Source organism: Phyllostomus hastatus, unplaced genomic scaffold (genome assembly GCF_019186645.2).
Source record: "Phyllostomus hastatus isolate PE091 unplaced genomic scaffold, TTU_PhHast_1.1 phas_scaffold_21, whole genome shotgun sequence".
In the NCBI taxonomy this organism is placed as follows: domain Eukaryota; kingdom Metazoa; phylum Chordata; class Mammalia; order Chiroptera; family Phyllostomidae; genus Phyllostomus; species Phyllostomus hastatus.
In genome coordinates, this window is record NW_025334017.1 from 26,362,404 (window position 1) to 26,384,250 (window position 21,847).

The 21,847-nt window shown below is 40.9% G+C and overlaps 1 protein-coding gene across 2 annotated transcripts in view; it reads left to right on the forward strand.

Annotated features, from left to right (window-relative positions):
- Positions 1 to 18,563, forward strand: part of ZFPM2 (zinc finger protein, FOG family member 2) — a 440,007-nt gene extending 421,444 nt beyond the window's left edge. For both annotated transcript variants that reach the window (XM_045861592.1, XM_045861593.1), the window contains 3 exons: positions 8,511 to 8,717; positions 11,905 to 12,129; positions 15,045 to 18,563. In XM_045861592.1, coding sequence (XP_045717548.1) covers positions 8,511 to 8,717; positions 11,905 to 12,129; positions 15,045 to 17,536 — 2,924 coding nt within the window. In that variant the 3' untranslated portion in view covers positions 17,537 to 18,563. The remainder of the gene's footprint in view (positions 1 to 8,510; positions 8,718 to 11,904; positions 12,130 to 15,044) is intronic.
- Positions 18,564 to 21,847: the final 3,284 nt, after the last annotated feature.

Consider the following 21,847-nt stretch of genomic DNA (forward strand, 5'->3'; position numbering starts at 1 on the left):
TACTGAATTGCTCCTGGTTGACAAGTAGGGAGTATTTTTGTGTTTATCATGTTTGCTAATGATGGGATCCTTTCCAAAAAGCTTGTCTTAATCTTAATTAGAGTTTATCAGTAGAGGTCTGCATGACATTGTGCAGACACTGATTTCATAAATAATAAAAAGTGCAAGTGAAAAATTTGGCAGGATGGAGAGATATTTAAGGCCACTGCTTCTAGTAAGGAGAGTGTGAATTTCCAAAATATAATTGAGTTTGAACTGTGACTTTATTCTTTATTACCAAAACTTGTAGTGCACTTCACTGCAGTTTTGACAGCAATTATGAGAAAAATTTATAAGCTTCCTGTTAGGAACCATATCGGTTTGTACAAGAACTTTGATCATAAACATTACTTAGAACAGCAAGTACATGGTTTTTCAAGAATGTCAAGGTCTTAGTAGTCATTACTTTCTATGGAACCTTGAATACATTTGTCCTTTATTGTGACGGGTGTGGTATGTGGGTGTGGAGGCTGGGAGTAGCGAATGTGTTTGCAATATTAAGAGACAGACAAAGAGAGACTCCTAAAGTAAGTTTTCCATGTGGAGAAAGCCAGGCAGGTATCAGCTGTTTCATGCCCATGCAGTAGGAATGGGATTTTTTTCCCCTCTGGTTTGCACAGGAAGATCTTTCACATTAGTTTAAGGGGGATCCAGTATTACTGATCATTTCTAATCAGTAATTACTGATCATTACTGATTCTAATTACTGATCATTTCTAATGAATTACATACCTTCAAAATGATAAATAATTAAACATTATAAAGCTGAATATAATTCACAAATTGACTGAGTTCCTCACTGGCTTGCTCACTTGAAAGATGATGCTAAGTCATTATATCTTTTTCTCTTCCTGGTTTTCCTCACCTTTTCACTCATTCCCGTATTCTTCAAATATTAGGGGAGAAGGGAAATTCAAAGCTATTTTCAAATGTCATTTTCAAAGTTTCGAAACGGACATCTCACTGCTGGATTTTTTTTAACTCATCCATGACATATTTGATGATGAAGAGGCTTTTTTGTTCATAGGGTCGTACATTTTCTACCCTGTGTAAGTCACAGATGGTTTACCTGTGTGCCAGTGATTCTGAACTCCAGAGGCACACTCGGGCCTCTGGGGAGCTTCTAGAAAAATAATGAAGCCCAAACTTCGTTCCCAGTTCTTTGGATTTGATTGATCTGCGGTGGGACCCAGAAATCAGTGCTGATTAGGAGCAGTCAAGGTTGCCAACGATTAAGTAGAATTTTTATGCACTTTTAGTATCCAGCTGAACTTCTAGTTTAAATAGGGGATTGAACAAACACTGCATTCATATTTAATATCAAATGAATTTAATATGTGTGAAATGTTTCAAACAGTACTTGGCACGAAGTAAGTGTTTTCTAAGTGTTAGTTGTTATAACTGTTTATTAACTGTGTTAAATGATAACCTGGAGTTACCTCCACATCACAAATATAGACATCATTCTCCAGATTGTCACCATGCACTTAAAAGCTATATCTCATTATTGTGTAATCTTCTTGACACTGTTTCAGAAAGTGAACCATCTTATTTCGGACTGAGAGATAAATTGAGCTACCCAAGGTGAGGTGCGGTGCAGTTAGGATCGTCAGATGGTACTTGTGATTCGGGACACTTGGTTTTTCGTACGGAATCGCGAGTCTAGCTGCCTCATTCTAATCCCATCCCCCATGTCCCTTGCCTTCCTCCAATTTCCCTCTAGCTGTGTGACCTCGAATAACCATACTTACCATACTTCCAGCTCCATGATCTCACAGCACATGGTAACCACTTAATGACTGTATGATGATTATTAGCACATTGTTTACAGAAACCTACAACTTGATGATAATAACCCAGAGGGTATCTAACCTAGAGCTGTCCCTTCATATGGTGTAGGTATAGTGATTCTTCAGTATTACACAGTAACTGGTCATTAATTCAGGGTGAGAACTAAAGTTTCTCACCCTCCATTTAAATGCTCTTTCTAGTTCATCTTAGCACTGAGGACAAATAAATTTTCAGTGATTTGGGGTACCAGCTATGCCTCATAATTATTATGTTATCCCTTAGACCAAGGTCATTTGCTCTAGACTGTCTGTACAAAGAAATGTGTAAGAGTTTTATCAATTAAACAAGTATGATATTGCCATGCGTGCACCTAACACCTGTACATAATCCCATTTGTATTTGTATCACTATATCATTCATGTGAATTAGTACATTGAAAACCCTTTGGGTTTAAATATAGGGCATTAAGCATATTACTCATATGAAAGCCATGGAAAACATCATTTAGATTTATTCAATTTTGTATCCATCCATAGGGAGTTGACAGGAATAGTCCACTGGCACTCAAGAACACAGGCAGAAACCCAAGTCAACAGAGTAACCAGGAACTCACAATTTTCAGATCTACACCAGTACCCAAAATTTATTCAAATGAAAATGGCTAATGTGGCCCAAAAAAATAAACTCCATCTCAGCAGCCACTTCATTCCACTAGGGACTGAACTTTCAAGTAGTAGTTTGTTCAAGTAGCTTTACTAGGAAAACTGGAGTGGGAGAAGACCTAACTCTTGTTTTGTTTTGAAACATCTCATATGAAAAATACTTTACTGATCCAAGATGGCTGCAGAGTAGCTGGAAGCTCCATCCACTTGCTCCCAGACGCAACTGGTCTTGCAGCTAAATCAAAGAACAATCAACTCAAAAATCCGGTGGACAGTGAGTCACAGCATGTATGAGTGGGTGCATATGCAGATGAGAGAGTGGGGAGTGTGCATGAGTGTGCAAGAGCCTGCCCACCTGCAGGGCACCTGGGAGTAGGTGTCCCAGGCCCTCTTAGCAGAGCAACTGCCGCCATTGCTGCCCAACCTGGCACTTCTGGCTGTGCAGATTCAGGGCAGCTGCAGACTGGCTCAGGAGCCATGAGCTCTGAGGATGACGAGAAACAGCCGGGGAGGTGCTGGCTCCAGGAACAGTGCAGTGGGTACAGGCCTGCCCAAGGCTGAAAATCTCTGGAGGGATCAGGGACAGTACCCCTCCACTGCCCCATGTTATACTATTGCTGCAGGACCCTTCCTAATGCCATCCAGGAGAGATCCAGAAAGAAACTTTATCTAAAACTGTCAGAAGCTATGACAGGCAGTGGCCAGCCCTGACTGAGAGACACTGATTTTTGAGGAAGGGGAGCGCATGAAGACCTGGCCCCCAGGGTTCCATGCTGCAGTTTATGGGCCACACAGAAACTTTTTTTAAGAGAAGAGCTAAGGTGAGACTCAAGACTTGATAGGGACTGGTGCTCACGCATGTGTGTGAGTGTATGCACAGCAGCCCTGCTAACAAAGAACTGAGAGGAATAGAGTCACATTGAAGGGACTATGGGACCCAACCCAGCATGGCTGGTGAGCAGGAAACTGGTCAGAGTGGAGAATTTGGTCCTGAGCCTCCTGTGAGAGAGAGTGGCAGGCTGAGGACTTAATGGTCAGGTTTATAATGCCTGAGGTTCATGTCAACCAGGCAGATCCATCAGAGACAGGTGAATCCAGCCACCACCTGCAGGATTACAGGCTCTGCAGATCAGTGAGGCTTGGCTCAGGAGCCCCCTGCTAGGCACACTTCCACAGGAGAAAGAAAAAAAAGCTCTGAAAGGGCCCTTTATCAAACGCTATGAGCTACTCTATTCCTCAGGCCCTGACCCACTGAACCAAGCAGACCAAAGAGATTAGAGACAGGCACAACAAGGCAGGTCGAGGGCCCCACCCAACCTCGGTGTCTAGACAGAGCTTCTGTCTGCACCAAGCAGGAGGGAGCTGCCCCTTTTACTCAGATTGCCTTCTCACAGGAAATGGACAGCTAATTCACCAGAAACCACACATTATTGGAAAGAATCTGGGACAGACAAAGATGAGTTATGAGGGAAGGAGGAAATATTCATCTGGCCATCAGCAGGCCAGATGAAGCAGAGGATCAAATCAGTGAGCTGGAGGACAAGGTAGAAAAAAATTCCCAGACAGAACAACAAAATGAAGAAGGCCTCAAAAAGAGTGAAGAGGGTTTAAGGGAACTACAGGACAACATGAAACATAAAAAATATTTGTATCGTAAGGATACCAGAAGGAGAAGAAAAGGAGCAAGGGATAGAAAACCAGTTTGAAAAAGTAATGACAGAAAACTTCCCTAACTTAATGAGAGAAAAAGTCTTGCAAGTCCAGGAAGCACAGAGGGTACCAATCAAGATAAATCTAAAGAGGCCCACTCCAAGACACATCATAATTAAAACAGCAAAACTTAAAGATAAAGAGAGAATCTTAAAGGCAGCAAGGGAGAAGCAGATAGTAACATACAAGGGAGCTCTGATAAGGCTATCAGCTGATTTCTCAACAGAAACACTACAAATCAGAAGGGAATGACAAGAAGTATTCCAAGTAATGAAAAGCGAAGGTCTGCAACCAAGACTATGCCCAGCAAGGCTGTCATTTAAAAGAAGGCAAAGTAAGGAGTTTCCCAGACAAAAAAAAAATGAAAAACAACAGGCTAAAAGAATACATCTCCACCAAACCAGCATTGCAAGAGATGCTAAAGGGACTGCTTTGAAAAGATGATAGATGATAGATAGATAGATAGATAGAAAGATAGATACACAGGTACAAAGGGAAAAATGTCAATGAATAAGTATGTATCAATAATAACCTTAAGTGTTGTAAATGTATTAAGTGCTACAATCAAAAGACATAGGGTAGCTGAATGGATAAGAAAACATGAACTATGTATTGTCTATAAGAGACCCACTTCAGAACAAGAGATCTACACAGACAAAGTGAAGGGAGGGGAAAAAATATTCCAAGCAAACAGACATATGAAAAGCTGGGATAGCAATAGTTATATCAGAAAAAATAGGTTTCAAAACAAAGACCATAAAAAGAGACACAGAAGGCCACTACATAATACCTAAGGGAATAACCCATCAAGAAGATATAACTCTTGTAAACATATATATATACCCAACATAGGAACACACAAATGTATAAGGAAAATCTTGGAGGACTTCAAGAAAGATATCAAAAGCAACACACTCATTATAGGGGATTTTAACACCCATTGTCAACAATGGATAGATCTTCCAAGCAGAGAATCAACAAGGACATTGTGGCACTGAACAACACTCTAGATCAAATCCAGTTCATTGATATATACAGAACCTTTCACCCAAAGTTGTCTTAACCCCACTTGTTAATATACCAGCTTTCCTGCCTCATTCACAGCATCACTGTCATCCAGTTCCCCAAACCAGAGACCTTCGTGCTATTTTCAGCAGCATCTTTTCTCTTACTGAACTGGCTGAGTCCTCTCTCAGCCCTGCTCGTGGGCGTGGTGCTTAGCTCCCACACGAGTTACACTTCTCGTGGCTGAACTAGTACAGCAGCCCTCGGATGGCCCTCGGCTACTTCTTCAGTTCACTCTCACTCCCCTAAGATCAAGAATTTTCGGGGAGGAAAGAACTTGTTCATTCATTCACTCAAATAAAAACAGACTATCTCCCTCACCACGAGACAGACACAACTGTTTTTGTGTTATGGTCAAAGCTGTCTCATCTTGCTCTAAACTCTTCATGGGAGGAAGTCCTGATTTGTAATGTTTGTCAATTCCAGTGACAAATGCTACAATTGTCACCATGGCCAATTTCATATTACCAGTGCGGCATCAGCCAGCACACAAAATTCCCAACAACTCTGCTCTGTGTTCCAGAGCAGGGGGGCTCAAGCACGTACCTGCTCATAACCCACGTTTTTTCCTCAGCCCCCAAGTTCCAGATTTGCTGGCCTCTGGGCCATATGAGGAGGAGGCAGCCTCTTTCTTAGTTCTGCCCTCACATTCATACTCCTTGTTCTGCCAGTGATGGTGTACCTGTCAACGTACTTCTGCTCTCTTACCTCCATTCATGAGTCAATCATAAAGTCACCTTGGGGGCTTACCTGACTCCCCCAAGAAGTGTCAGTTAGTCACTCCTCTCACATTTTCTTTAGCATTAAGGAACACCACCTGTCACGTGGTACTGTGATGTATCTGTTCATCTGTGTGCATTCTAATTGTGTAGCTGTGTGTGAAGCCGTAGCACCCAGCTGGCGCACAGCAGAGTTTGGTGAATAACTGATGAGTGAATGATTTGAAAGGTTCAAATCATCCATTTGAAAGACAACTGACTTCTTCATCAAGTCTACACAGTACATTTTCATTTTAATTCAACCTTTAAAAAGATGTGCTCTGACTAAACCATAAAAGGAAATAAAGTGATAAAGATAATAAAATGGGAAACCTTACTGAGTGTGTCTGAAGCCACAGGTATGCATTACAACTGCCAGGCTGTTTAATAACACAGAAAAATCATCTCTTGCTTACTTTTCTTTGCACTTAATATTTGTGAAGAGGATTTTATTTATTTATGGCAGCTTTTGCTTCCAAGTATGAGCTCAAGTATGAATCCTCCTCCTGCATAGCTCACTGCTGTGATAACGAGTAGCTGTGAATGTTACTTCTCTAAAATCTCGATTTCTCCTGAATAACTGAGTTCCAAACTTTCTTTTTGTGAAAAATAGCCATAGCTGGACTTAACGATGGTGTGAATTTATTAATAATGGTAAATTATTGCTAATCATGTAAGTCATTCCATTCATCACTGCTATGCAGTGACTCCAAAAGACCAGGCTGTGGAAGAGCCCGGAATGGGCATGCTTTGCTCCATGCTCCCCACCTGTCTATTACAGAGACTCATTCAATAAGCTGGGTCCCTGAGAAAGAATAAGGTGCTGGCGATGACCTTTTGTTTACAGCTGTAAATAGTTTGGATCTGTGTGGCCATCAGTGGAGGCATAGCAACCAGAAGCATCACCGGCAGAAAGAAACCACCATGTGGCACAATGAACATTCACTGATTGCACAATAGCGCCCTTCAGCTTCTCTAGCCATAAATAAATAAGTCAGTCCCAATGTGAATCTTTGGTAAACTGGTCTGCTTTCAGATACACGAGAGTAAAGTGAAAAAGAAATTTAAGTTGTTTTCCAGGCTTTCAGTGTATTTGTGTCTCACTTTGAACATCTCACACGGATTTGACATCTCTAATCTCAGCTTCATTTTTTCGCAAATGTGTCATGGATGGTGTTTTGTTTGTTTACCTTTAAAACTTAATCAGCTGGTTTAATTAAATGTCCAAGTTTCCTCTAGAACAATGTCCTGATCTGTCTGTGTAACTCTGCCGTGTCATATGGTATTGTTATCTTCCCCACCAGATTTTTACCATGAACTGTTTGAAAACTATAATCCCTTTGAGGGTGGAAAAAATGAAGTGCAGTTGAAAAGATAGTAATGCTGAAAGATAAACAAAGCAGCATTACTTATCAGAATGGGTACAATTTTGGCCTGCTTAATGACTACAATATATAGCCTTGCAATATATACACAGTGAGGGGCAAAAAAGCTTTATAACATATCAAGTATGCCACATTATTTCAGCTATAACTGTACAGGATACGTATCTAGGCCTGAGAATGTAGATAACAAAATATAAGTGCTTTGCCTGTCTAAACATGCTAAATAAATGAGCATCCGCTATCGCATTCCAATACATTAGAAGATGTACTTGCATAGTTAATTTTCTTTTTAATGCACCACACGTGATCATTTGAAGCACAGAGCCAGCGTATATCTCAGTGTTTGAAGAAAGAGTTCTTTTCATTTAAACAAATCTTTATTTAAATAAGCCTTTTTGAAAAGGATCTTTGGCATATCTTCTCCTTGGGAAGTTCAATCAGGGTAAACGGAGATAAAGAAGCCACATTTTAAGGAACACTATATAAGTAAAGATCATTGAGCCAATAAAGAAAATAATGTCAGCAAACATAAAGAGCATAAAACTAACTGATTTTTTTTTAATTTTCTAGATTTTAGGACCTTCCGTTTACTTTTTTTGTAGTTTTGGGCATCTGGGATCGATATAATAAAGTATTTGGGGAAGAGTGTGTGAGGGAGGGAAGGAGGGAGGTCAAAGGAAATAAACTTCTTACTTCCAGAAGGTACAAAAAGAGTGACTTCTAAGGCTCACCGGGAATAAATTTCTGCAGTGGGATCCCTACCATGCTTGTTCTTAGACAGGATTCCGTGTAATATAGCCTGGTTGATGATTAAGGCAAGCCCTGGGGCAAGGAGTTGACAAAACTTGCTATAGATCATGTCTATACTTGGCTCTTAGTCTTTTCTCACTGTTGGTCACTGAACAGTTCATTTAATGCAAGGAGCACAATTTTCCCCATCAGAAGGAAGTGCAGGTGTTGTCGTGATCAAATACTCTGCCTAGAAACTGATATGAAAAACATGAGAAGTTTCTATTGACATCCATCTAATGTACAGCAGACTCAAGCATTCTATGTCAATTCTATGCTTCTCTCTTTTTCCCCCCCACCCTTCTTAACAGGAGGTCAGCTTTGGTGCACAACTACGAAGGTCATCTCCGAGGGTGAAGAGCTAATTGCGTTTGTGGTGGATTTTGACTCAAGGCTACAAGCTGCTAGTCAGATGACTCTTACAGAAGGGATGTACCCTGCACGCCTGCTGGACTCAATTCAGCTGCTTCCTCAGCAAGCTGCCATGGCCTCTATTTTGCCTACAGCTATTGTCAACAGTAAGTACCGAGTGCAATAGCCCAGTACAATAGTTTTGTGGCGGTGACGGTATTTATGGGAGAGGGAAAAAAGTATCTACTGACAGGCAGCCAGGGACAGACTTTTTTCTCCAGTGTTGTGATTTCAGTTTATCTCCTAAGAGAGAGCGTGTGTGTGTGTTCGCTTCTCCCATTCATTTCTGGTTGGGTTCCTGAATGTCACACACAAAGCCAACATTCTAAACCAGTTAAACAACATTCAAGGCTACTTAGCTCTGAGAAACCCAATAGCTTCCTTGATGCTCCTACACAGAATGATTTTGGTATTCTTTAAAAGCAACAGTTAAAAACTGAAAGAAAAAGAATGCAAATCAAATTTTGATCAGATATACTGATGAAGAAGAAGTTTAGCCTGGATAAATCAAGACATCAGCCAATGCAAAACAAAATAGATAAGACTAGAAAGAAAAATATATATAAGCTTAGAATACTTATATATGGAGAATTTTTAAATATGCCCTGACAGATACCCTTTTATATTTTGTTAAAATGACTATTGAACTTAGATTGTATTCCTTGAACATACAAAGTGACACTTCATATGACAAAAAGTCAGTGATCTAGGAATCTGAAGATCTGAGTTATACACTCAGCTCTGCTTTTATCTAGTTCTGTGAGAAAACATGAGTAGCAGTTATATCTCAAGAGGAGAATAGATTCTAAAGCTAGTAGGTAAGTGGAATATTTCATTTAGTCAAAAATGTCCTTGAAAATCCCCGAGACTCTGAATGATGCAGAAGAGAAAGTTAGAGACTGCAGTGTTGTCTTGATATTTATATTTACGTGTGTGTGTGTGTGTGTATAGTTGTTGAACAACAACATAGTTGTTGTTCATATATATTCATATGCATCATAAATATTCATATTCATATATATTCATATATATATATTCAACAACTATGTTCTTTCTGTAACAGCATCATTTAAAATAAAGAAATTCTCAGCTGTACCTGAGATTAGTCTGCATCCAACCAGTGGACCCAACCCAACCTATAGTTACTTTCTTTAAGACCTTTATCTTGATGCAGATAGTAAGGAACATGAAATAACAGAGGCCCAACTTGAATTTGAGGGAAAAAAAATTTGTTCCCAGGGATACTAGGGGTACCTTATACTATTGTGAGGCTCCAATGTGTGAATGTTAATTCTAATTATATTTAAGATTATACTTTGCTTCTGCAGCAAGGCAACTATTAATCCCCAATAAATCAGCATAGATGCATTCAACCTTCTCTCTCAACTCTGAAGTTAGCTAAATCAGTAATCCTGCTTTACATGGACACTCTGTTAAACAATATGGTCCTTTGAATAGTGTAAATGTAACTCATTTGGTGGGAGGAGTTACATAATAGACAATGGTAGCATATAATTTTGTATATAACTTTAATTTGGAATTCTATATTGCACTTGCTGTTCTTACTTCTCATTTGCTGGTATTGGGTCCTTAGTTTTCTCCTTATCTCTTTAACACCGTCTCCTTCACTATCATGGGTTTCACCAACTATGCAACTCACAAATCACAAATCAGCTGTTTCTGCCAAGTTTTAGGCCTCTGTTGTCCCCTTCCCCATGTTCCTCTGTATTTCTTACAGGAATTTCAAATCCTACGTATAGCATGTGACCGTATATCCCAGTGCACCTGCACTAGTCCCAGTTTATCGTGTGCTCTGGCATCCCTCTGATTGGTGCCCCCTTTCATTACAAAAGTGCCAGGTTTGCTCAATACAGTGTTAGTTTTCAGCACCCACTTTGTGCTGTGGCCTTAGCTCAGCACCTCCCTATCACCTGCTCCTGTAAAAATGAATGGAACAGAAATGGGAACCACGGCCCTCTATCCTAACACCCACTGGCAAAGCAGTAACTTGTCTTCCTCTCTGTCCCCCTTGCACTGAGGCATCTGGAAGTGTTTACACTCGTTTCCAATCCCCGTTCACCCCCTTACATGGTCATGAGCAAGTTACTCAGCCTTAGTTTCTCACCTATAAATGGGTGAAGGGGAAAACACACACATGGAGACATTTTCCATGAGTGAATGCATGAAAATGCATATCATAACATGACTTAATAAATATGACGCAGCTTTGGCTACAACACAAACTGTCTCATTTCACTTAGATTACTGCATTTACCTCCTACCAGTCAAGTCTTCCTTCCAAATTCAGCACCTTTGAAACCTGGCTCTTGTGATTCTATATCTGATTCTGTCAGTCTCTTGCTTAAAATGATGCAGGGGTTCTCCATAACCACTGAGATAAAAACCTGACCTTCTTAAGAGAGCTTTAGGGTCTTTGATTGTCTGCCCCTGCCTTCTACAGCCGCATCTGTCCGGGTCCCATCATGCCCCTGGCCTGAGCCACAGAGCCTGCCAGCCTTCCCCCAGGCCTTCTCTCAAGCTACCACGGCTTCCCCCGGGGTGTCCCTTGGTCAGGAAGACCCATCCCTCTTCTTCACCTGACCAACTGCGTCCTTCACAACTCAGCTAAAGCATCTCATCGTGTTCCCTCTAAATCCTTACCTGACTCTCCCCCCCTTCCAGCAGATGAGTTCTTTCACCAGCCCAGTGTCTGTTTTCCATGCCTAACACACCCCTCAGACACCTCCATTGTAACAGTCATTCAGTGCTCATTTACAATTTTTACCTGACCATTTGTTCCTCAACCCCAGGAGACTGTGAGCTCCTCATTGGCACCCAACACACCGTAAAGCCTAGCACGTAGTGAGTACTCGGTAACTAATTTACTAAATGAAAAAATGATGTCAGGGATTGGCATCAGGGCAAACTACAGGTCAGCCATGAGATACTTAAATTTAATTAATCAGAGAAACCAATCCACATTGCTATTTACAAATGCATATATTTCTAAACCATACATACAGTTTCAGCGAATTAAAATTAATCTTCTATGGTTTTATTGAGTGTTGGCGTCTCCTAAGGTACCAATTTCTAGAGTCTGTGGGGAGGCGAACTGCATCGAGTGCAGCATTTCTTAGTCCTGTTCTGTGGAGCATCGTGCACAACTGCACTCATCACTCACTGCCTGATTGCCTAATTCAGAACCTGAGAGCAGTCTCTGAGACAAATTGAACCAAATGCTGCTTAACCCCCAAATGCACGGCAGCTGATATGTCCCTGTGTTTTTGTCCACAGAGGATATATTCCCTTGCAAGTCCTGTGGCATCTGGTATCGGAGCGAGCGGAATCTGCAAGCCCATTTGATGTACTATTGCAGCGGGAGGCAAAGGGACGCTGCTCCGGTGTCGGAAGACAACGAAGACAGTGCCCCTCAGATTTCCAGCCTGTGTCCCTTCCCGCAGTGCACCAAGAGTTTCTCCAATGCCCGAGCTCTAGAGATGCACCTGAACTCACACAGCGGTAAGTGCCTCCCATGTTTCCTCTTTTGCTCCAGGGCACTCCATTCTTTCTCTACATACATATATTTATACATGCATACACACATACATATATCTGTATCTAATTATATCTATAAAATCAAAGTCTAACTCGCTGAACCAGCTGGTTATGTCACTTACATTCAACTCAAAGGACTTGTGTTGGAGTTCTTTTCTAACATCTACTGTCCTCAGACTGCAGGCAGAATCATTCTATTTTTTTTTCAACTGAAGTAAAACCTTCAGTTTTGAAAATCTCAACACCCTTTGTATGTTATCATTAACATTCATTGATTCAAGTGTCTGTCAAGTGGCCTTTGCAAACTGACCATACTGTTTCCCGTGGCAGGAAAAAATTAGTAGGTACATAAAAATAAGTATTTGCTGAATTGGAATAAAGCTGTTATTTTGATAGAGCCAATTAAAATCACACTTGAGAGAATTTAACTTTTAAATATGGTTCTATAAAATGCTCTTGACTTCCAGAGCATGCATCATAACAGCTTAGTTGATTTTTATGACATAAAGTCACTTTTAGTCTTCTGTTTTAAAATTCCTTAAGAAAATTAGACTAAAAACAAATGGTTGTTTGTTTGTTTTTTTAAGCCGGCTCTTAACAGGATGGTGGCAGCTCTTCCCATTTATCTTGGAATTGTATGCCCAGTCATTAGTATCATCACATTTTCAAAATTAAGGCCAATTAAATAGACACAATTATATTAGCTTCAGATATTTCTAGGAACATTCCTGGATAGGGCAAACCGATGTTTGGGGATCATAGCTCACCAGCACTTATAATACAAAATGTGTAGGCTGTTTCTGGATGACTTTCTTCACTCTTTTTGTTTGGGTTGAATAAATAAAAAACTGACATTGGTGCTGAGTTAAAAAAAAAAAAACATCAGTTCCAACCTCCAGTGTTCTAGCACGGTACAGGCTTTTGTCTTTGAACCTATAGGGATAGTCAATTTCCTTTCCATTCGTTCTCCTCCCTTCCCTGACAAAGGAGCTGTCTTTACATAGGTGGGAAAGCAGGAACGGCTTGGTTGTCTCAGACGGTGAGTCAAGTCATGTAAAAAACAGAAACTGAGGTAGAGGGGTCTTTTCAGATGAACAGAATAATGACTATTGGATCCGTTAAGAAGAAAAAGAGAGGAATAAGAAGTTCCTTTAGATCTGAGTTTTCTCTGCTGTGTTTTCAGCTTATAAATCTATAAAAGGTGATTCTCATTTTGGTCTAGAGTGCAGAGAGGATGAGCCAAGCCTGCTTTAACTGTAAACCAACAAGTGGGAACTAGAGTTAATCTTAGCAAGGGAAAGTATCTAGATTCCAATTCCAATTCTTTGGGGGAAGGGGATCCCCTCCTCCACCATCAAGCAATTATCTGGAAACCAACTGTGTGTGCTGCAATTCACCTCAGTTCTGACCCTGTCTTCCCAAAGGCAGCGTCGGATCCCCCAGGTTAAGAAATGGAGACTGCCCCGCCCCAGCTCAGATGTCAGCTAAAGCAAGTCCAGATTGTTACCTGTGCTTCAGACCAACAGGTGTCTATAAAGTGGGGGTTGCCAAGACCCCTTCCTTGGGTTTGATTAATTTGTTAGAGTGGCTCACAGAACTCAGGAAACCCGTTCACTCACAAGATTACTAGTTTATTATTAAAGAATATAGCTCTGGAGCAGACCCGAGAGATGCATAGGGCAAGGAATGAATGGGGAAAGGATGAGGAGCTTTAGTACCTTCTCAGAGTATCCTATTCTCCCCTAATCTACGCATATTCACCAACCTGAAGCTCTTTGAACCCTGTCCTTTTGGTTTTTAATGAAGGCTTCATCACATAGACATGGTTGATTAAATCATTGACCATTGGCAATTGAGCTTACTCTCCAGCCCCTCCACCCTCTCCCAGGAGGAGGTTGGGGGTGGGGGGAGAGTAAAAGTTTCAATGGATCCCTTTTCCAGGCAACAAGTCTCCCATCCTTGGGTAACCTAGGGGCTTTCCAAAGGTTGCCTCATTAACATAATGAAAGACACCTTGGCCACTTATCAAGGAAATTCCAAGGATTTTAGGAGCTGTGAGCCAGGAACCTTGGACAAAGGTCAATATATATAAGAAATTTGGTCATTCAGATGATCAAATATATATATTTCTTAGAAATCACATTATCGCAGTGAGGTTTAACCACCAGTCATTGGTAATATTCAAAATAATTAGTAAGTAACTAGAAACAGGCTGTGGTGATCAATCAGCATGGATGTTGGTCTGAAATGACTGTACTAGTGCACTGGTGTCTCCCAGCTGAACACCAGCCCTGGAGAGAGATAAACCGTGTTCAGCAAAACCAATGAATAAAAATCTAGAACTGTACCAAAGATAAATTAGGTTATTAATTACTTTACAAAAGGGGGCCTATTTGGATTCTTTTGAATAGAGACCTAATCTGGAGCGTGGAGAGTCATTTGAGATCCACGTAGGCTAGCAATATCAACTCTAACAAACGCCCACTTCCTCCTGGTGTAGAACACAGTATTGTAGTAAGAAGTTATTGGATTATGAATGATAAAACCTGAGATCCAGTCATGGATCCATTAATGAATAGCTTTATTTTCATAGTCAATTACCTTAGCATCTTTGAGTTTGCTTCCTGACCTGTAAAATGGGGACAGTGATTCAACAATACACATGAAAGTGATTTGGAAACTCTAAAATGCTATTACTATTCTTATACATGGTGAAAAGATGTTCCAAGAAAAAAGTTAACATCACAAATGAGATTCTGACACAGTATTTGAATTCATTCCTGTTGTATTGAAGACATTTGGTCTTTAGTAAAAGTTCATAATCGTTGCAAAACCAACACGTGAGGTTCTCAGTATTCTCATTTTGTATGTCTTTCCAGGAGTGAAAATGGAAGAATTCCTCCCTCCCGGTGCCAGTCTAAAATGTACCGTCTGCAGCTACAATGCTGATTCTGTGATCAACTTTCACCAACACCTGTTCTCCCATCTCACTCAAGCTGCCTTCCGATGCAATCACTGCCACTTCGGCTTCCAGACTCAGAGGGAGTTATTGCAGCACCAGGAGCTGCACATTCCTGGAGGCAAACTTCCCAGAGAAAGTGACATGGAACACTCTCCAAGTGGAACGGAAGACAGCCTACAGCCGGCCGCCGACTTGTTGACCAGAAGCGAACTCCCTCAGAGCCAAAAGGCCATGCAGACTAAAGACGCAAGCTCTGACACTGAGCTGGACAAGTGTGAGAAAAAGACACAGCTCTTTCTCACTAACCAGAGACCAGAGATACAGCCTACAGCAAATAAACAAAGCTTTTCTTACACGAAAATAAAGTCAGAGCCCTCAAGTCCAAGACTTGCCTCATCTCCAGTCCAGCCGAATATTGGGCCTTCTTTCCCTGTGGGTCCTTTTCTCTCTCAGTTTGCTTTTCCCCAAGACATCACTATGGTACCTCAAGCGTCAGAGATCTTAGCCAAGATGTCTGAGCTGGTGCACCGGCGACTGAGGCACGGAAGCAGTAGCTACCCTCCCGTTATTTATAGCCCCTTGATGCCCAAAGGGGCTACTTGTTTTGAGTGTAACATAACATTCAATAATTTGGATAATTACCTAGTGCACAAAAAACATTATTGCAGCAGCCGATGGCAGCAGATGGCCAAGTCCCCAGAGTTCCCAGGTGTTTCAGAAAAGATGCCTGAGGCTGTGAGTCCCAACACTGGCCAACCTTCCATAAACCTTCTCAACCCAGCCACTCATTCTGCTGATTCGGAGAATCCACTGCTTCCAACATCCTGCATCAATTCTTCCACTGTTTTAGATTTAATTGGGCCAAACGGGAAGAGCCACGACAAGGATTTTTCCACTCCAGCTAAGAAGCTCTCCACCTCCAGTAGCAATGATGATAAAATTAATGGAAAAACTGTTGATGTGAAAAACCCCAGTGTCCCCTTAGTGGATGGAGAAAGCGACCCAAACAAGACTACCTGTGAAGCTTGCAACATTACCTTCAGCCGGCATGAAACATACATGGTCCACAAGCAGTACTACTGCGCAACACGCCATGACCCGCCGCTCAAAAGGTCCGCTTCCAGCAAAGTGCCTGCCATGCAGAGAACCATGCGCACACGCAAGCGAAGGAAGATGTACGAGATGTGCCTACCTGAACAGGAACAAAGGCCCCCACTGGTCCAACAGCGGTTTCTGGACGTAGCCAACCTCAGCAATCCTTGTACCTCCACTCAAGAACCCACCGAAGGGCTGGGAGAGTGCTACCACCCAAGATGTGATATCTTTCCAGGAATTGTCTCGAAGCACTTGGAAACTTCTCTGACGATCAACAAATGTGTTCCGGTTTCCAAATGTGACACTACTCATTCCAGTGTTTCCTGCCTAGAGATGGACGTGCCCATAGATCTCAGCAAAAAGTGTTTATCCCAGTCTGAGCGGACGACGACGTCTCCCAAAAGGCTGCTGGACTACCACGAGTGCACTGTGTGCAAGATCAGCTTCAATAAGGTAGAAAACTACCTGGCCCACAAGCAGAATTTCTGCCCAGTCACTGCCCACCAGCGTAATGACCTGGGTCAACTCGACAGCAAAGTGTTTCCAAATCCAGAGAGCGAACGAAACAGCCCTGATGTCAGCTTTGAGAGAAGCATAATAAAATGTGAGAAAAATGGGAATCTGAAGCAGCCTTCCCCCAATGGAAACTTATTTTCATCACACTTAGCAACTCTGCAAGGCCTGAAAGTCTTCAGCGAAGCTGCTCAGCTCATTGCTACAAAAGAAGAAAACAAACATTTGTTTCTTCCACAATGCCTTTACCCTGGAGCAATAAAGAAGGCAAAAGGAGCCGACCAGCTTTCTCCATACTACGGAATAAAGCCAAGTGATTATATTTCCGGTTCTCTTGTCATCCATAACACTGACATAGAGCAAAGCACAAATGCAGAAAGTGAATCTCCTAAAAGTCAGGTTTCCTCCAATGGGTGTGCTGTGCCGAAGAAGGATTCCCTGCCTTTGTTGCCCAAAAACAGAGGCATGGTAATAGTTAACGGTGGACTGAAGCAAGATGAGAGACCTGCCGCCAACCCACAGCAAGAGAACATTTCCCAGAATCCTCAGCATGAAGAAGGCCACAAATCTCCCTCTTGGATCTCTGAGAACCCGTTAGCCACAAACGAGAACGTCTCACCGGGAATTCCATCTGCGGAAGAACAGTTGTCTAGTATAGCAAAAGGTGTGAATGGCTCCACCCAGGCTCCAACCAGCGGGAAATACTGCCGGCTGTGTGACATCCAGTTCAACAACCTCTCAAACTTTATAACTCACAAGAAGTTTTATTGCTCATCACATGCAGCGGAACACGTCAAATGAAATAACTAACTAAATAAACATCTGTCACCTTTGGTACCAGTGTTTAGTATGTTGTTCTACCCAGTCCAGAAGAAACAACAACAACAACAAAAACAAAAGCTGTTCGAATTACATCTGGGCAATCAGGAGATATTTCATCATGGCTGAGTTGAAGACTTAAGGTGTAATTTCATTACAGTCCATTAGTAAAGTGTATTTGGTGCCATTTTCAAAAAATTAATTTATTTTACCAGCAGTATTCATAGCTGTGGTTATGTTATTTTTTATTTAAAAACTTTATATTAAAGTCATTTGTAATGTTATTGTATAGTTATTGTGTAGCACATATGGTTTGCACTGTATAGTAGCTTTTAAAGAAAATAGTCACAAACAATACAGAAAAGCATTTTAGAAATAGCTTCAAAAGCACTTGTGTATCTTGATTTCTTCTTATATGCTGTTGCAGATATACGTATATGCTAAAATATAACTTGCAAAGATGTTCTAAATACACATGCTATAAGTTCGCCTTAAGATTTCAATTCTTGGATAATCAGGCTCCGTTTGCACTTTATATTTTAGCAAATACAGTCTCTTAGTCACTAGGCTTTGCATTTGTATGTAGCTGTATGTTTCTGTCCATTTTCTTAATCTTAAACATGTATGTTAAATGAAGATGGCAATTTTTTTCTTGTATAGTACTTGTATTTTCTTTCGCTGATGCAGCTCTGTCTCAATTTTTAAACCTTTGCTGTTAAATGCAATACTTTATAAAGAATGAACAAAATTACTGGAAGCAGTATTGTAAGTAAATGAGGTAGTATTAATCAGTTTTATCTTTTGAAAGGCACAGTCTAAATCGAAACCCTGAACTCAATGCTGCAAGTATGAATTTAATTCATATATAAGATCTATTTAAATATAAGAGTAGCAATACTGCACCTGGTGATCACAAAGATAATGTTCTACTTCTGATAGAAATAATTTCTCAACAAATGTTGTTACTATGCATGTATATGGATGGAATAAAATTCCAGATTGTTGGAGACATTTTGCATACTTTTTTTCTTTAAAATATAAGAGAAACCTGGTAAATGATGAAAAAAGGTTCAAAACAGCATTAATAGTTGTAATAACAAGGTGTCAAACCACTACAGCGATAGATTGTCCTTTATATGGGCCTAATTAATATAACTTATTATATTAAAATGAACTGGAAACTCCAGGCTATGGAACTAGAAAAATTCTTTATTATAACTATATATAGTAAGCACTATCTTTCTATTCTCCATCCCCCACCACCAGTGTAGCACAGAAAAAGAACAATTTCATGAGTGTCTAAAAGGCTTACAAAGTCTATGCACAAGAATCAGCACGAATGTTTATCAAATGCACCCAACTTTACCAGAGAAAGAGGTTCACATTTTGAGAAAGGGCATGGTAAAGCGACTCGGATGAGTAAAGATGCACGCATTTCCTGCTTGCAATTTGTAAAAGACTAGATTTCACACATCTCATTTGTATGTTCAAAGGGGTTGCATGTTGAGGGGTCCTGGGGAGCAGTGTGGGTCATGGAGGGCCTCATGGGCTCCCCAGAGGGGTTGAGATGTGATTCAGTAGGCAAGGTGACAGCACTGCCAGTCAAAGACAGACTGCAATCTGCCGCGATTTCAGAAACATCCTGGGCTGCAAAGGCAACTAACTGCTTCCCCTGTGCCTAAGAAGCACTATTTGCAGATGGCTTGTGATGCACTATTACCTGTCCACACTGGATTTGGTAACATAATGAACATCAGGTGCTGGGCTCATCACATATAATCACTGCGAAAAAATATTTCTTTAAAAAATCCTGTGTTGCCAAGAACATTTCTCCAGCTGCTTGTTGAGAATAACTGTTTTTGAATATGAAATCTTGACCTTAGCTGATGTTTTTCCTTTTGGATGACTAATTAGTGAGGTGAGCATAATTGATAGGCTTAACAGAGTTTTGTGGGAATCTCTTAAAGTGTCAGATCCATGGGGATCCACAGGGATGTTCAGGAAAATCTGCCCAGTTCTCAGATGGGAACTAGTGTGTCTGCGTATTCTTAACAGAACATTCTTCCCTATCTCTTTTTTTTAATTGAGTTCATTGGGTTCACATTGGTTGACAAAATTACAGTGGAACCTTGGTTCTCGAACTTAATTATTCCAAAAAAACTGTTTGAAAAGTGATTTGTTCAAAAACCAAATCTCCTTTGTCACCTGAGAGATGTGTGACTGATTATACAGGTATCAGCGTGAAAGGGTTGTCAGGTAGAGAATTGAGACCCCAGGTTTTGTTGGACAACTGAGGCATTTTCTTCCATAACAACTTCATCCAGAACCGAATTGAGAACCAAGATGTTTGAGAAGCAAGGTTTGACTGTATATAGATTTCAGGTGTACACTTCCATAAGTCATCCCTATGTGCCCACAGTACAATTGTACCCACAGTACAATTGTACCCACAGTACAATTACTGTGTGTTCACCACTCCCGGTCAAGTCTCCTTTCTTCACCATTTATCCTCCATAAACCCTTTTCCACCTCCCCCAACCCCCTTCCTTCTGACCACCACCTTGCTGTTGTTTGTGTCTACAAGTTGTTGTTTTTTTGTTTGTATTCTGTGTTGTTTAATCCCTTCACCTTTTCCCAATCTCTTATTTTTCTTCTTCCTTTAAAAAAATAGAAAAGCAGCCAATCAACATAACTTTACTGATCCCCTAGGATTTTACCCACTATTTTGCAAAGGAAGGCAAAGGTATAATACGTGGCTGATTTTTAAAGGAGTTTGTAACCTGGCTCAGGTTAGTGCTTCTCAACTCTGTTCTCTTGTTACAATCACTTAGGCAACATTTTCTAAATGCCCATGTATATGTATCTTTGGTACACTGGGCCTCACACTGGATAAATTAAAGAAAATGCCTGTTTGTGGGCTCTGGGAATCAATATCTTTTAAAATCTGTCTAAGTGGTTCCAGTGCATGGCAGTACTAGGAAACACTAAGGACGAGGCGTGAAGAATGAGTGAGACTAAGTAGAGTGGAAAGACAAAAAGGAAAAAGGAAACCAATATGGGATGAAAGAGGTTGGGAAAGATCATGTGGACAGGGTAGGGTCCAGAAAGGTAGATACAATGGTAAGAGGCTACCTGTGCTTTTGGTAACCCTGAAATATTTGTGTACTAGAGCCAAAAGAATATTTTCAAGTGTTGTTTATATAGCTGAAAACCAGTTCCACTAGCCATTCACAGAAGAAAACAGATAGCTTCGGCTGAAATAGTGACATTCGGACCAGAAATAGACCCTGGAGGATATAGAGGAAGGAAATGGTATTTCTACATGGGGAGATCATTGTAAGTCATAATGTGAAAGTAGCACGTGAGGGAAAAGAGTAAAAAAATTTCAAAAGAAGAGGGCTCATATTGAAAAGTAAAAGAAAATAAGGGTATAAGTAGGAATCTGGTATCACAAGACCTCGAATGCCAGACCGAGATTTATGGGCTTGCCTTGTACCTTGCTTCTTAGACAGTCATGAGAAGAAAACCATGATTGGGAACGGCTGTGACAGAGTGACTGCGAGTCCCACCTAGATGCTAGAGAGAGGGAGAGTAGTTAGAAGGCCATAGGGGTGGTCCCGATGGGGGTAGTGAAAGTATATGCCCAGTGAGTGGAGAACAGGTCTGGGCACAGAGATACGTAACGACTTGTATCAAAGAGGAAGTCCAACATCTCTGGCCCTCACTGATAAAAACACTCCACATTCAACAAGACAACATTTAGGCCAGAATGTTAGTGCCAGTTGAATGGTCTGGGAGGGGAAGGATAGCAAAAGAGCAGTAGTTCTTCAGATTGTTGTGTGGTATTTAAGTCCTCTGTAGAAAAACTGGATTTTGGGTTTTCGCTCGTTTGTTTTATCAAAGCAACCTTTAGGGATGCTATGTGGCCCTCCCTTCCCACAATGGAGAATTGCTGAATTAAATAAAGGGGGAATAGGAAGTAGTTTTCTGAGGTCAACACCAAAATGAATTAACCTGGCAACAAAATTAAATTCACAATTGGTCTTCCAAGTGTTGCTATCTCATATGTAACACATTTGAGTGTTTAAAACCATGATAATTTTTAAATAATTCAACATAATTAGTTTTAATCCTGAAATTAAAATTAAGTTGTTATGGGACCTGCGAACAGTATTTGAAAATCCCTTCATCGGGCTTCCATCCTCTCCTTTTCTGACGAAACTAAGGGCCAGTGACGGGAATCGCCCGATATCAGGAACCATGGGTGACATTGACATTATCTTCCTCTCTCCG